The sequence below is a fragment of the Balaenoptera ricei genome, chromosome 14 (assembly GCF_028023285.1).
Source record: "Balaenoptera ricei isolate mBalRic1 chromosome 14, mBalRic1.hap2, whole genome shotgun sequence".
Lineage (NCBI taxonomy): Eukaryota > Metazoa > Chordata > Mammalia > Artiodactyla > Balaenopteridae > Balaenoptera > Balaenoptera ricei.
In genome coordinates, this window is record NC_082652.1 from 47713230 (window position 1) to 47727873 (window position 14644).

The 14644-nt window shown below is 38.8% G+C and overlaps 1 protein-coding gene across 1 annotated transcript in view; it reads left to right on the plus strand.

The window, feature by feature from the left end:
* RNF125 (ring finger protein 125) overlaps positions 1-14644 on the plus strand; it is a 36291-nt gene that overhangs the window by 12904 nt on the left and 8743 nt on the right. The window contains exons 2-4 of the mRNA XM_059894452.1: positions 6059-6212; positions 10148-10242; positions 12629-12719. Of these exons, the coding sequence (XP_059750435.1) occupies positions 6059-6212; positions 10148-10242; positions 12629-12719 (340 nt within the window). The remainder of the gene's footprint in view (positions 1-6058; positions 6213-10147; positions 10243-12628; positions 12720-14644) is intronic.

Here is a 14644-nt window from a genome sequence, read left to right on the forward strand (position 1 = left end):
AAATTACACATAGAGTGAAATGCATACATCCTAGGTATAACATTTGCAGAGCTTTGACCAATGTTTAGCCCAAACTCCTATCAAGATATAGAATGGTCTCATTACCCCTCGTATGGTTCCCTTATGCCCCTTCCCAGCCATCCCCATCCATGTACCCCCATAGGCAATCACTGTTGTGTTATTTTTTTCCCTATCATAGATCAGTTTTGCCTATTCAAAAATTTCAAATAAGTGGAATTACACAAGATGTACTTTCTTGTGTCTGGCTTCTTTTTTTAAAATTTATTTTATTGAAGTATAGTTGATTTACAATGTTGTGTTAGTTTCTGGTGTACAGCAAAGTGATTCAGTTACATATATTTATATTTATATATATTCTTTTTCATATTCTTTTCCATTATGGTTTATTACAGGATATTGAATACAGTTCCCTGTGCTGTACAGTAGGACCTTGTTGCTTATCCATTCTATACATAATAGTTTGCATCTGCTAATCCCAAACTCCCAGTCCTTCCCTCCCCCACATCCCATCCCCCTTGGCAACCACAAGTCTGTTCTCTATGTCTGTGAGTCTGTTTCTGTTTCGTAGATAAGTTCATGTGTCTGGCTTCTTAGTATGTCTCTGAGAGTCATCCATGTTGTGGCTTGTATCAGTAATTTGTTCTTTTTTATTGCTGTGTAGTATTCCATTGTAGGAATGTGCCATGGGTTGTTTATTCATTTTCTTGTTGATAAATATCTGGGTTATTTCCAGGTTGGGTCTACTGTGAAAACATTCCTTCTGAATACAAATGGATATATTTTTTTAACTTCTCGAGTAAAACATGGGCTTGGTACTGCAGGGTCAAGGGGTACCTGTAAGTTTTGTTTTATCAGACACTACCAGACCATTTATCCCAAGTGGTTGTAGGTAATTAACTTTTTAAAAGAATTGTTTATTGTGTAGGTAATAAGGTTATATGGTGCACACTTAAAATTCGGCAGTGAAAATACCCTTCTTCTACCATATACCCCTTTCTTTCCAGTTCCCATTTCTCCAACAGGTAGATAAATGTTCTTATTTTCTTTACCCTAGATGTTTTTACACATCTACAAACCTGTAAGAAGCTCACACTCTATATACACTTCTACACTTTGCTTTCTAAGAGGTTTTAGTTTAGAGTTATCGTGTCTCTGTGCCCTGTTATATAATATATACTACCTAAAGCTGAATAGCCCTGTGAGGATTCTGATTAGACAATTCAAAAAATGATCACTTGTATACTTTTCACGCCAAGGTGCTAGGGTAAGGATGGAAGATGCTTCAGCTCTCATGACTTGAATTTGATAACTGTACCTTTAAGGAGAGAATGTTCCCCTCAGATCTTTTGAACTAAGCAGTTCTGCAGTCTTGCTTCTGCACCCCAGAAAGTGAGACTTGAGGTGCAGCAGCATCCAGTACCTTTCCATGGTAACACTGCTAAAAGTTGTGGTTTTTATATACTCATAATCAGTAAGTTCAATCTGTTCCAAAACACCTTAATCTTGATGTGTTTTCTCCAGTTCATAATCACTTCTATTAAAAGTACAGTTAATTGACTAATCTACCGGATTGGCAACTAATATTCTCACATAATGCAACGACATCTATATAATGCTCATGTGAGAGTTTCATGCCACAGATAACACCACTGTACAGACTTAGTGGGGGTGGTTATAGGGAGGGACCTGATTTTTAAAATGCCTCAATAAATTGATATAGCCACTATGGGGAACAGTATGGATGTTCCTTAAAAAACTAGAAATAGAACTACCATATGACCCAGCAATCCCACTACTGGGCATATACCCAGAGAAAACCATAATTCAAAAAGATACATGTACCCCAGTGTTCATTGCAGCACTATTTACAATAGCCAGGACACGGAAGCAACTGAAATGTCCATCAACAGAGGAATAGATAAAGAAGATGTGGTACATATATACAATGGATTATTACTCAGCCATAAAAAAGAACAAAATTGTGCCATTTGCAGAGACTTGGATGGACCTAGAGACTGTCATACAGAGTGAAGTAAGTCAGAAAGAGAAAAACAAATATCGTATATTAAACCATATATGTGGAATCTAGAAAAATGGTATAGATGAACTTATTTGCAAAGCAGAAATAGAGACACAGACGTAGAGAACAAACGTATGGATACCAAGGGTGTAAGGGTGGGGTGGGATGGATTGGGAGATTGGGACTGACATATATTCACTACTACATATAAAATAGATAACTAATGAGAACAGACTGTATAGCACAGGGAACTCTACTCAGTGCTCTGTGGTGACCTAAATGGGAAGGAGTCCAAGGAAGAGGGGATATGTGTATACGTGTGACTGATACACTTTGCTGTACAGCAGAAACTAACACAACAGTGTAAAGCAACTATATGCCAATAAAAAAAATTATTTTAATGCCTCAAGTGTGCTACTTTTCATGAATATCTACTAGGAATTTCCATTGTTGTGGTTATCAATCATAGTTACAAAAACATATATGAAAAAAAAAGTATGAAGTATTTATAAAATAATAGCAGAAATGTACCCTAGGTAAAGCCCACTGGCTTATACAGCTACATCAGTGATCTCAAACCTTTGCTGCCTCTGCTTGTCACTGGGAGGAATTAAAGTGTCTTTAAGAAGACTACAGGGGGCTTCCCTGGTGGCGCAGCGGTTGAGAGTCTACCTGCCAATGCAGGGGACACGGGTTCGAGCCCTGGTCCGGGAGGATCCCACATGCCACGGAGCAACTAAGCCCGTGTGCCACAACTACTGAGCCCGCAAGTCACAACTACTGAAGCCTGCGCTCCTAGAGCCCGTGCTCCACAGTAAGAGAAGCCACCGCAATGAGAAGCCTGCGCACCGCAACAAAGAGTAGCCCCCCGCTCGCCGCAACTAGAGAAAGCCCGCACACAGCAACAAAGACCCAACGCAGCCATAAATAAATAAATAAATAAATGTATTTAAAAAAAAAAAAGACTAAAAACTTTGAGCCTCTCCCAAAACAGTTTGAGGATAAAAATACTACTGTCTTCTGGTTCTGTGACTTCGGCAAGTTGTTACACCTCTCTGGACTTCAGTTTGCTATCAGTCAGGGTAAGGAGAAAGCAGCATTTAGGATTCCTGTGAGAGCGAAATGAGGTAAAATGAGCTGATGTGTATCAGTGCCCACCACGGGGCTTGGCACCAGTATATTTTGTTTGTTTGTTTTGCATGTCCCCTGCATTGGCAGGCAGATTCTTAACCACTGTGCCACCAGGGAAGTCCCTTGGCACCAATATTCATCTTCTGTTTGTATTAGCATAAAACTCAAACAAACTGTGAGAAAGGGGGGAAGACTTTTAGTTGACAAGAAACACAGTGTTATCTGCTTGCTCCTAAATTATGTAAACAAAGAATTCCTGTCAGAACCACAGGTGTTGTATTAGAAGTGTTAATTATGAGTTGAGCATTTGGACCATTTGTAATAAATACCCTTCAAAGCTTACACTTTGAGAACCAATTCTTAGGGACTAAAAGAAATGCAAGGACAAATGTGCCTTAGAACTTACAATTAATCACCTGAGACAGAAGTAAAATACAGCAGAGGACTTAGGTCTTTTGATTCTGAAAGTATTGCTCTTTCCAACTGGGGTAGCTGCGGTTGTGGAAAGATAGGTCACTGAATTCTGAGTCAGGAAACCCCAGCTTAAGGTCAACAAAGTTCAGGCACTTTCTGTAGCTGTGACCTTGCTGAAGTAACTTAACCTCTACATACCTCAGTTTCCTCATCTATAAAGGAAATAATGATCTTTCTTAGGGGTTTAAGGTTAAATGAATTAAGGTATGTGGAAGTGTTTTAAAATTTTGTAAATAAAAAAAAGCAGTGTATCAAATTTGAAATTATATCAAAATATAAAGTTACCAAATGACATTAATAACAAAAACACCCAGGAAGAAAAGGGTAGGAACCCAGGCAGATCTGGGGTTCTAAATAAAGAGCAGGATAGTCCTATCAAGTTGTTGCTGAATCAGTCTTTATGTCACTCTGTTTAGTATTCATCTCCCAGAGAGAGGGTTTACTTAGTGTGGCCGACATTAGGCGCTCTGCCTTCAGCAGAGGATTATGGGCACCTGGATTGAGGTCCCACCAAATTGTATCTCATGTAAGAGGTGTAGTTCCTGCAGAGCAAAATCAGGATGCTATGGCAAGAAAAAGGGGAAATGGGTGCTAGGCAGGCATCAACATCAAGAAAGCATTCTTGATGCATTCCTGAGGCATCTGCCTCAAGAACAATGAAGACGTAAGCATCCTCTGTGTGCATATAAGAATTTTATAACAGAGGCAGAAGAGAGTACTTTTAAGAATCAGTAATGGCTGGGCTTCCCTGGTGGCGCAGTGGTTGAGAATCTGCCTGCCAATGCAGGGGACATGGGTTCGAGCCCTGGTCCGGGAAGAATCCCACATGCCGCGGAGCAACTAAGCCCGTGTGCCACAACTACTGAGCCTGCGCTTTAGAGCCCGCGTGCCACAACTACTGAAGCCCGCGTGCTTAGAGTCCGTGCTCTGCAACAAGAGAAGCCACCCAATGAGAAGCCCGCGCACCGCAAAGAAGAGTAGCCCCTGCTCGCCGCAACTAGAGAAAAATCCGAGCGCAGCAATGAAGACCCAACGCAGCTGAAAACGAAAATAAATAAATTAAAAAAAAAAAAAAGAATCAGTAATGGCTAATATACTAGGAATTTTGTTTGTGAAACTTCATTCAGCTCTATGTATACCTATGATATATGAACTTTTCAGTATGTATAGTTTACTTAAACAGCTTAACTTTTGCCGTGTATAAATATTCGCAAATATACATTACATGCTGAGTTAAGAGCTGTCAGCTCATGCTAATGTGTATAACCTATTGAAATGCTCACTTTTACTTCTGTGCACGTGTAGCCTTCAGCAGCTCCCATAGATAGGTCAAGATTTTCTGTGAATTCCGTTGACTGTTAAGATTTTATCATGATCATCTTTAAGTAAACAGAGAATATATTTCTTGACGTGGAGGACATTCCTAAAGTGGTAGTTTTGATTAGATAATTTCCTGCATCTGAGGATGAGTTTAAAATTATTTTATGAAGATTTTAATGTGTTTCGTATTTTTACCTCCTCAACTTGCTGCTATTTTCTTATCTAACACACAGAATCTCACAGAGCAAAGACCTATTCCCCCCAGCCCCACAGATTTTAAGATAAAATAGGATTAAAGAAAAGAAAGAACACATTAGATATCCTTTGAGTTATAGGGGGTTTTTTGAAGTATAGTTGATATACAATGTTGTGTTAGTTTCAGGTATCCAGGAAAGTGATTCATTTATACACACACTTAGATATAGATATAGATATATTCTTTTTCAAATTCTTTTCCATTATAGGTTATTAAGATATTGAATATAGTTCCCTGTGTTATACAGTTGGTCCTTGTTGCTTATGTATTTTATATATAGTAGTATGTATCTGCTAATCCCAAACTCCTAATTTGTCCCTCCCTCCCCCTTTCCCCTTTGGTAATCATAAGTTTATTTTCTATGTCTGTGAGTCTGTTTCTGTTTTGTAAATAATTTATTTGTATCATTTTTTTAGATTCTACATATAAGTGATACCATGTGATATTTGTCTTTCTCTGACTTACTTCACTTAGTATGATCATCTCTAGGTCCATCCATGTTGCTGAAATGGCATTATTTCATTCTTTTTTATGGCTGGCAATATTTGAGTTATAGTTTTCATTCTGTTTGTAGGAAGGCTGTTTCACCACTTTGTCTGTCACCTTCTGTTTAAATGCGTGGAGCACACGAGGTGAGAACGTGTGGCCCCAGGGAGGTCTTGCAGGGAAGGTAAGAGACTCCCCAGCAGCTGTAGGATGCAGATGGGCTTTCGTTTGGCAGAACAGCTCTTAGTGTACAAGGTGTCATTAAAATACAGTTTCCATAAATGAACACCTAGTGGTGGCTCCTTTATACTGTTAAGGAAAGTGATGTATTCTTGGTTTGTGTCCTGTAGATTCTGCCGTTCTTGCATTGCTACCAGTCTCAAGAACAATAAGTGGACCTGTCCTTACTGCCGGGCATATCTTCCTTCTGAAGGAGTTCCAGCAACTGATGTAGCCAAGAAAATGAAATCCGAGTTCCAGAATTGCACCGAGTGTGACACCCTGGTATGTGAGCCTGCCTTTGCTCATAGTTACCGGCTTAGAACTCTGAGAAAATTGTTTTGCAGCCAGTCATTTCACCTATGCCTTTGACCTCATCCTACCCCGACTTTCCAAAGTTTATTGTCTCAGCCTCTCCTCTTCCTTTCCTCTGGTTTCCTATATATGGGCTGCTGGACAGCAGTCACTGATGCCCACCATCACCTAATTTTTCAAACAAATGCTTTCATTGACCACCTCCATTTCCTCTCTTCCCATTACTCCCATGACCCCCTATTATGTGGCCTCCATTCCTGCTATGCTGTTGCAGCCCACCCAATGAATAGCTTTATTTTCAATTCCAGTGGCATAATTCCACCTCTACTGTTCTGGGCTTTGCAGTATTTATCTCTGTTGACCACTTCCTCCTTGTTGCAGTTTTCCTCTGTTGTTACTATGCTAGCCTGGTTAGATCATGTGAGGTCTTAGAAGCTGTGACAAAGATTCTAGATTTTATCTTAAATGCAGTAGTGAGTCATAGAAAAAGTATAAGCTTTTGATCAGGTTTATATTTTTAAGATATCACTCTAGCATGTGAGTGGAAAATGGTTTGGAGGGGGCAAAAGCAGGATTGGTGAAGCCAATTTAGTGGATTTTAGGGTAGGTGTTAAGGAAGCTGGGTTAGGGTAATAGCATTAGGTATGGAATAAGAAGTTGTTTCAAGGTGTATTCTGGAGAGGGATTGAAGGAAATTGATAATTAACTGGATGTGGAGGTGAGTGACAGTGAGGTATCAAAATGTTCCCCAAGTTTCTGAGATGAGTAGGTGAAGGTGCTAATGTGGCGAGCAAATTTAGAGAAGAATCCACAAAGTTAAGTCTTAGATACATTAAATTTGAACTGCTAACGGAAGGATATTTAGGTATTACCTGTCTAGAGATCAAAAGAGAGATCGTGTACTGAAGATCTGAATTTCTCTGGAGAACCTTTCTTGATTGTTCATCTAAAATATAGCCTGTTACACTTTCTCTTAGCAGTCTGTGCTTTCTCTTCGTAGCACTTATCACCATTTGTAATTATGCTTTTGTGATTTTTTTAAATTTAATGTCCATTATCCATTATCCCCACAAGATTCCATGAGGGTAAGGACCATGACTGTTTTATTGACAGCTGTATACCCAGCACTTTGAAGAGTGACTGGCACATAATAAATGCTCAATGCATTTTTGAATATTTTTGTAAGACTCAAAAATCTATTCGTGGCTGCCTGATTACGGAATCCATGCATGGTCTTTGGAGTCAGACATGCTGGGATTAAACACTAATTCTCTCCCTTACTCTTTGTGATTTGGGGCAAGTTATTAATCTGTTTTTGTTTGACTCTTTTAAATTGAGGGACAAGGTAATGCTCGTGTCACAGGGTGGTTGTAAAGGTAAACAACAAAACGTAAGTGGCTTTTAGCACTGTGGAACATAGTAAGTGCTCAAAATCAATAGCTTTTCACATTCTTAATATCATTACTGATTATTTTTACTTTGATATTTTGCCATCATTTAAAATTCAACATGCACAAAATCAAACTCCACGTATTATTTTGTCTTCCAGTTCTTTATCCCATCTTTGGTACCTGTCAGAAGCAAGAGCATTCTCTCAGTTATCCTGGGTGGAGATCCCCTTCCTTTTCTCACCCCGCTGCATTTCTGATTATTCACAAGTATTTTGATCTTTCCTTTGAGGTATTTCTTGTATCTGTTCCTCTTGTCAGGAATACCGCCATTCCTTCTACAGACATTTTCAACTCTTCTTACTGTTCAGAGTCCTCCCTACCTCCCTTCCACGAGCCTGGCTTTAGTATTCCAGTCCCCAGTATCAAACGGTTTCCTGTCTGCTTGTCTTCACATCTTTTGTTTGTTTATTTTTCCTCCATTAGATGATAAGCACCTTTAGCGCAAGCTCAGTGGCTTGTGCTCCTTCTGCCACCTCTGACCATGGCTTTCACAGTTTTGTGTCTGGGGTAGACGCTCTATGAATTTATCAATTCATCTGTCAGGGCATAGTCCCCAGATTGCTAATTTATGTGAGGAACGTGTCTCTTTGTTGATCAAGGAATATAAAGATGAAGAAAGAAACTTTTAACAAGTCATAAGGAGATGAGAGAGCACTGATGTGCAAAGTTGGATGTTAAAAGTTGTAAAACAGTCTGTCGTTTGTTTTTTTTTTTTTTAATTAATTATTTGTTTTTGGCTGCGTTGGGTCTTCGTTGCTGTGCGTGGGCTTTCTCTAGTTGCGGCGAGTGGGGGCTACTCTTCATTGCGGTGCGTGAGCTTCTCATTGCGGTGGCTTCTCTTATTGTGGGACAAGGGCTCTAGGCACGCGGGCTTCAGTAGTTGTGCACATGGGCTCTAGGGTGCAGGCTCAGCAGTTGTGGCGCATGGGCTTAGCTGCTCCGTGTTACACGGGATCTTCCCAGACCCGTGTCCCCTGCCTTGGCAGGCGGATTCTTAACCACTGCACCACCAGGGAAGTCCCAAACATTTTGTTTTAAGACAGATGTCTAGATCGGTCCTAGCTTTTACATCTTTTTAGATGGATAGTTATAAAGCAAGGATTTGTTCTTACTTTTCCATTTGCTTTTTTTTTTTATAATTTATTTATTTTATTTATTTATTTTTGGCTGCATTGGGTCTTCATTGCTGTGTGCGGGCTTTCTCTAGTTGCGGCGAGCGGGGGCTACACTTTGTTGCGGTGCGCGGGCTCAATAGTTGTGGCTCACGGGCTCTAGAGTGCAGGCTCAGTAGTTGTGGCACATGGGCTTAGTTGCTCCACAGCATGTGGGATCTTCCCGGACCAGGGATCGAACCCGTGTCCCCTGAATTGGCAGGTGGATTCTTAACCACTGTGCCACCAGGGAAGCCCCCCATTTGCTTTTATTTTTATCTTTTGTGACAGTTATAACTGTTTTCTTGACATGGTAGATTTCATGTCTGAGGTTTAACTTCCGTAGCTTGGGCAAAATGAAGCAGGGTGGGTCGGCCACCTTACAGCTGTACAGAGCTTCCTTTAGCACAAGATCTTATCAGAGTTTCTAATGACACATTTAGTAGAGTATGTGTTATTTAGCAACAGATCCCTCATGGTTAGGAAATCTGAATGTATATCTGGAAGGACAAGGGCTCTTTATTCTGCCTTGATAAAAATGGACTGCAGTAGCTGTCCTTTATGTTTGCTCTTAATGGGGCCATTAAGTATACTGTATATTGTGAATTCATGTAATACTACTGGATGTATTATAAAGCCATGGTATTTATATCTTTCCCTGAAGCACAGGGTTTCTTTTTACTTACTCTGGACATCTCTAAAATCCATCTATTTATTCTTTTTACCTCTCTTTGTTTTTCTTTCTTTCTATCTCTCTTTTTACTTTTTTTCTTTCCTTCCTTTTGCTCTTTTTCCCCTCCCCTTTTTCTTCCTTACTTCCTTCTTTCCATCACCGATTTAGGTAATAGTATCCAAAAAAAGTAAACTTGCTTTAATATACATCTTTCCACTTTAAAAAACATATACTTTCTAGAAGAACCAAATTCAAGAACTCAGCTTTTGGGTCTTCTAGTTGTAAGGAAATTTTAAAATAGTGTTTTTTTTTGGGACATCCCTGCCAGTCCAGTGTTTAAGACTCCGCGCTCCCAATGCAGGGGGTGCGGGTTCAATCCCTGGTCGGGGAACAAAGATCCCACATGCCTCGTGATGTGGCCAAAAAAAAAACTACTTAAAATAGTGTTATTCTTGATAATGCCTTAAATTGGTTGTACTATTATCATGATTGCATACTTTTAATCAACTGACCCCACACTATGACCTTATTTGAAATAAGGAAAGCAATAAAGCTGGGTCACAAAAGACTTCATTGACTGAAATGAGCCCCTTTTCAACAGTGAGCTTATTTTAATCTGCTTTTATATAGGTTTGCCTCAGTGAAATGAGGGCACACATAAGAACATGTCAGAAGTACATAGATAAGTATGGACCACTACAAGAACTTGGAGAGACAGCAACAAGGTTTGTTTCAGTACAATTTAGTTTAATGCTAAATTTGATACGCTTATAAAGAACTTAATGAGCCAGAAAGGTTAACGTTTTTGTGCTGAAAATATGTATGTAGTTATGTTTTGGCTTCTAACCATAATACCTATTATTGGTAATCATTTGTTAATGGGAATAATTACAAAAGAATTTTGCTCTCTCTGCTTTAAAAACTTTGTATGGGGAGAACCAACTGAACACTGGAGAGATTGTGGAAACTTCCTCAGACAAGTTTATGTGGAAGAAGATACAAAAATAGAAAGCAGAACTGTTCAATTTCTGCTAGGCTTTATTTTGTGACTAATAGAGTCCTGAAGTAGATGATGGTTTAGAGGTTGTTGTCTTTACTTTTCCATCACCTCCTCTCAGTTCCCCAGCTCATTCTCTCTCATTTTGCTGGTTTCTCTTTAGAAGGGACGAAGTGACATCTCAGTATGTATTCTAAAAAGAAAGAACAGGCGTGGGGCAGGCATTCTGAATCCTATACCTGTTTGCTGGGTAATCTTATATGGGGCTGGAGGAAGGATGGAGGTGGCTAGTAGGTGTAATGGAGGATATTGATCATTAATTATTTTTTCTTAAAAAAAAAAAAGAAACAAAGAAATCTGTGTTATTACTCTCCTGATGGGCAGAGGAATTAAAAAGTTTGGCATCTGCCTCCGCTAAAGAAATAAAGAAATGATCTGTGTTCTCCTGCATAGGGATGATGGTTTTGAAACCATTAAATCTTCTTATGAACGCAGCTATCCAAAGAGGTATTCAGTATAATTTCTTCTTTTCTCCTGAAGATAAATGTTAGTTTTGCTTATTTTAAGAAAACGCATGTATAGCCCAGGGATAGATACCCAATATTTTGTAATAACCTATAAGGGAAAAGAATCTGAAAAAGAATATATATGTATGAGATATATATATAAAACTGAATCACTGTGCTGTGCACCTGAAACTAATACAACTTTGTAAATCAACTGTACTTAAATAAAAATGTTTAAAAAAAGAAAATATACTACTCTAAATATAACTTAAATTTCCTAACCCAAAAGTCTAAACGATCACCCCATTCCTCTCGTTTTACTAGAGATTACTTTGCAAATGTACCTTTTATTATAGGATTATACCATTCTGTTGAATTGTAAGTGAGTATTTTAGCTCTAGGCAGAGTATGAATTCTGTGTGGTTTGATTGTAAGGTTGATAGGCTTTATGAAAATTTTAAAATATACTAAACCTAATTTAAATACTAATTTCTCCTGCTAGTTAGAATGAAATAATAAAGAACTAAAATAACAGAAAATGAGAAGGGTTGTTGATTAATCAGTATTACAGGATAGATTAATATTTGCATTTAAGATAGAAATCTTTGCTTTATGGAAGAACTTATTACTACATAATTCAAATTTTAAAAATTCTTATGCAGGGAGCTTGTCCAGAATACAAGTCTTGGGGAACAGGAAGTTCTATCTACAATGGAAAGTGAGCAAAAAATTCCAAGCCTCCATATTGTCCCTAAGAATTTAAGGCAGCACTGTGCAATGGAAATATAATGCAGAGCACATATGTAATTTTAAATTCTCTAATAGCCATACTCAAAAAAGTAAAAAGAAACAAGTGAAATTAATTTGTAATATATTTTATTTAACTGAATATAGCCAAAGTCTTATCCTTTGAACATGTAATCAAGATATAAATTATTGAGATATTTTACTTTTTTATGTATATATAAAGCCTTCAAAATTGAGTGTGTGTTTTATACTTCCAGCATATCTCAGTTTGGACTAGCCCAGTAGACACATACCGAATGACTAGTCCGTTGGACAGCACAGATGTGAGGGACAGATACGCCTAGGTGTGCATAAGGATGTAACAAGGTAGTTGCAGGCTGTTTTCCATTCTTCACTGGATGCTAATACTGTGAGTTGACACCTGTAGTTATATATGCCAGTGTTGTTAGATATGCTAGTTGGAGAACAAAGTAACACCCCATTCAGATGTTACCTGATTTAGGAAAGGGAGGAAGTAAAAGGGACAGAAGAAGTAACCTAGGCACAGCTGGGTGGTTTGTTCCTCTGTTTCTCAGTTAATGGGGTGCTCAGGTTGTATTTCTCTTCCAAAGAAAATAAAGTGCTTCAAGCGCACTATAACTGATTCTCTATCCTGCCCCTGTGAGGTTACGCATTTACATTTCTCATGAGAAGAAATTTAGGCACCAAGATTATTATCAGGATTGGAAAAAGAACATCAACTCAGAAAGAATGAGGACTAGAAACTAGATCCACTTACATTCTGTTTTTTACCTCTAGTTAAGTGACTACTGTCTAATTATCAACAATTTCAGTAATGTTTGTATTCTATGTAATTTCCAGGTGTGTATGTCCATTTTGTCAGAAGGAATTGGATGAAGACAGCTTGCTGGATCATTGCATTACTCATCACAGATCAGAAAGGAGACCTGTGGTGAGGATTTGTGTTACTATACATTTCTGCAGTGTCTAAATTTGTTACACATTAGAAAACGTGGAGTCTTAACCACTGGACCGCCAGGGAGTTCCCCTTATAATTTTCATTTTTGTATAGTTGAGAGGTAAGGCAGGGTGATGATGGATACATCATCATTTACTTAGCCATTTTACTATTTTAGAACATTTGGATTGGTGACAATTTTTAGGCTTTGAATTCACATTCTTGTACATTTAAACTTTTCCCTCTACAGCACTTTTTTCCTAAGAGGAGATTCCTTAGATTGATATTTCTGAGACCAAGAGTGCAAGTTTTTATTAACTCTTGAAATGTGTTCTAAAAAGTTTGAGTCAATTTATATTTGTGTCAGCAATTTATGAGTAAACCACTTTCACCTTAACCTGGCCAAGATTGGGTACGTTTATTTATTTTTAAAAAAAAATTTTTTTTTGATTTAGGAGAGTATCTTGAATTACCCAATAAGAGAGTTTTTTACATAGTAATATCCTGTAGCATATTTCTAACTCAGAGAAAAAGGACAAAATATGATCAACAAAATCAGAGTAGAGACTATTCTTATACGGAATGAAATTATAAAATGATGGTATGAACACAAATGTATGGACTTTTGAATGTTGTACTTATAAGGGATAAATTATGCGTACACTTATTTTTAAATTATCCAGGCTTAACAGATGTGAAATGATACCTTGAAGAGTTTTTTGAATTTTATTTTAGTTTTATGTTGTATATGTGTACACGTGTATATATGTGTATGTGTGTTTTTTATATATATGAGTTTGGAGTTTTTTTAGTTTGTTTGTTTTTCCATAAAATCCTTTTGGAAAGTTGAAATGTAAGTATATTAGATAGGTGATTGATAGAGAGATAGCTAGATAGCCCTTACGACAATCCTATGAGATAGATATGATTCTTATCCCCATTTTACGGATGATAAACTGGGGCTCAGAGAGGTTAAGTCTTACGAGGTAAGTCTCATAGCTGGTAAATAAGCAGAGCTACAGTTTGAACCCAGTAGTCTAGCTCCAGGGCATAAACACTGTGCTCCACTAGCAAGTTCAAGACAAAAGTCCTCCCACAGCACAGTCAAAGGAATTTGTTATTCATCCTAATGGCCCAGAGGTTTGGTTCTTGGAATGGCTAGCTAAGAGCTTGATATGTGTTGCGGCAGCAGAGGAGGGTGTCATGGGCTTTTCCTGCTCAAGTTGCTCTGTGGGAGGAACTGGGCTAAGGAGGTGTTTTATGATAGGTCCCTGGAGAACCGTCCTAGAGGAAGCTTGAAGAAAGCATTAGGATGGCATAATAGTGACTACCATTTACTGAGTTCTGGGTGCCTCTTTGCCTTCTCCTAGCAACCCTATGAAGGAGGTATCATCGACACAGTCTGAGCCCTGACCAGTAGTGCCGGGGTGCTGCTCTGGCTGGAGGAACACTAGGCACTCTGGACCATGGGCCGCATTACAGCACCCCTCCAGGGCAGGCCCCATATTTGTCCATCCATTGGTACTGTGTACCTGCTCTGCAGAAATCCAGTCCACGTGCCGCTCAGTTTGGCCATCAGATTGAAGGCGGCCCATGGAAGCTGGGTCTTCTATGATTCAGAGGTCATAGAGGTCATTGAAGAAAGCCGACATGAGGACAGAGATAAACCAGCAATCGTGGGATTTAGTAGTTAAAATGCCTAGGCTTTGCTGGAGCAAAGTGAGAGTAGCATTGACATATATATGCTACCGAATGTAAAATAGTTGGCTGGTGGGAAGCAGCAGCATAGCACAGGGAGATCGGCTTGGTGCTTTGCCATGACCTAGAGGGGTGGGATAGGGAGGGTGGAGAGAGGCTCAAGAGGGAGGGGATATGGGGACACGTGTATGCATATGGCTGATTCACTTTGTTGTGCAACA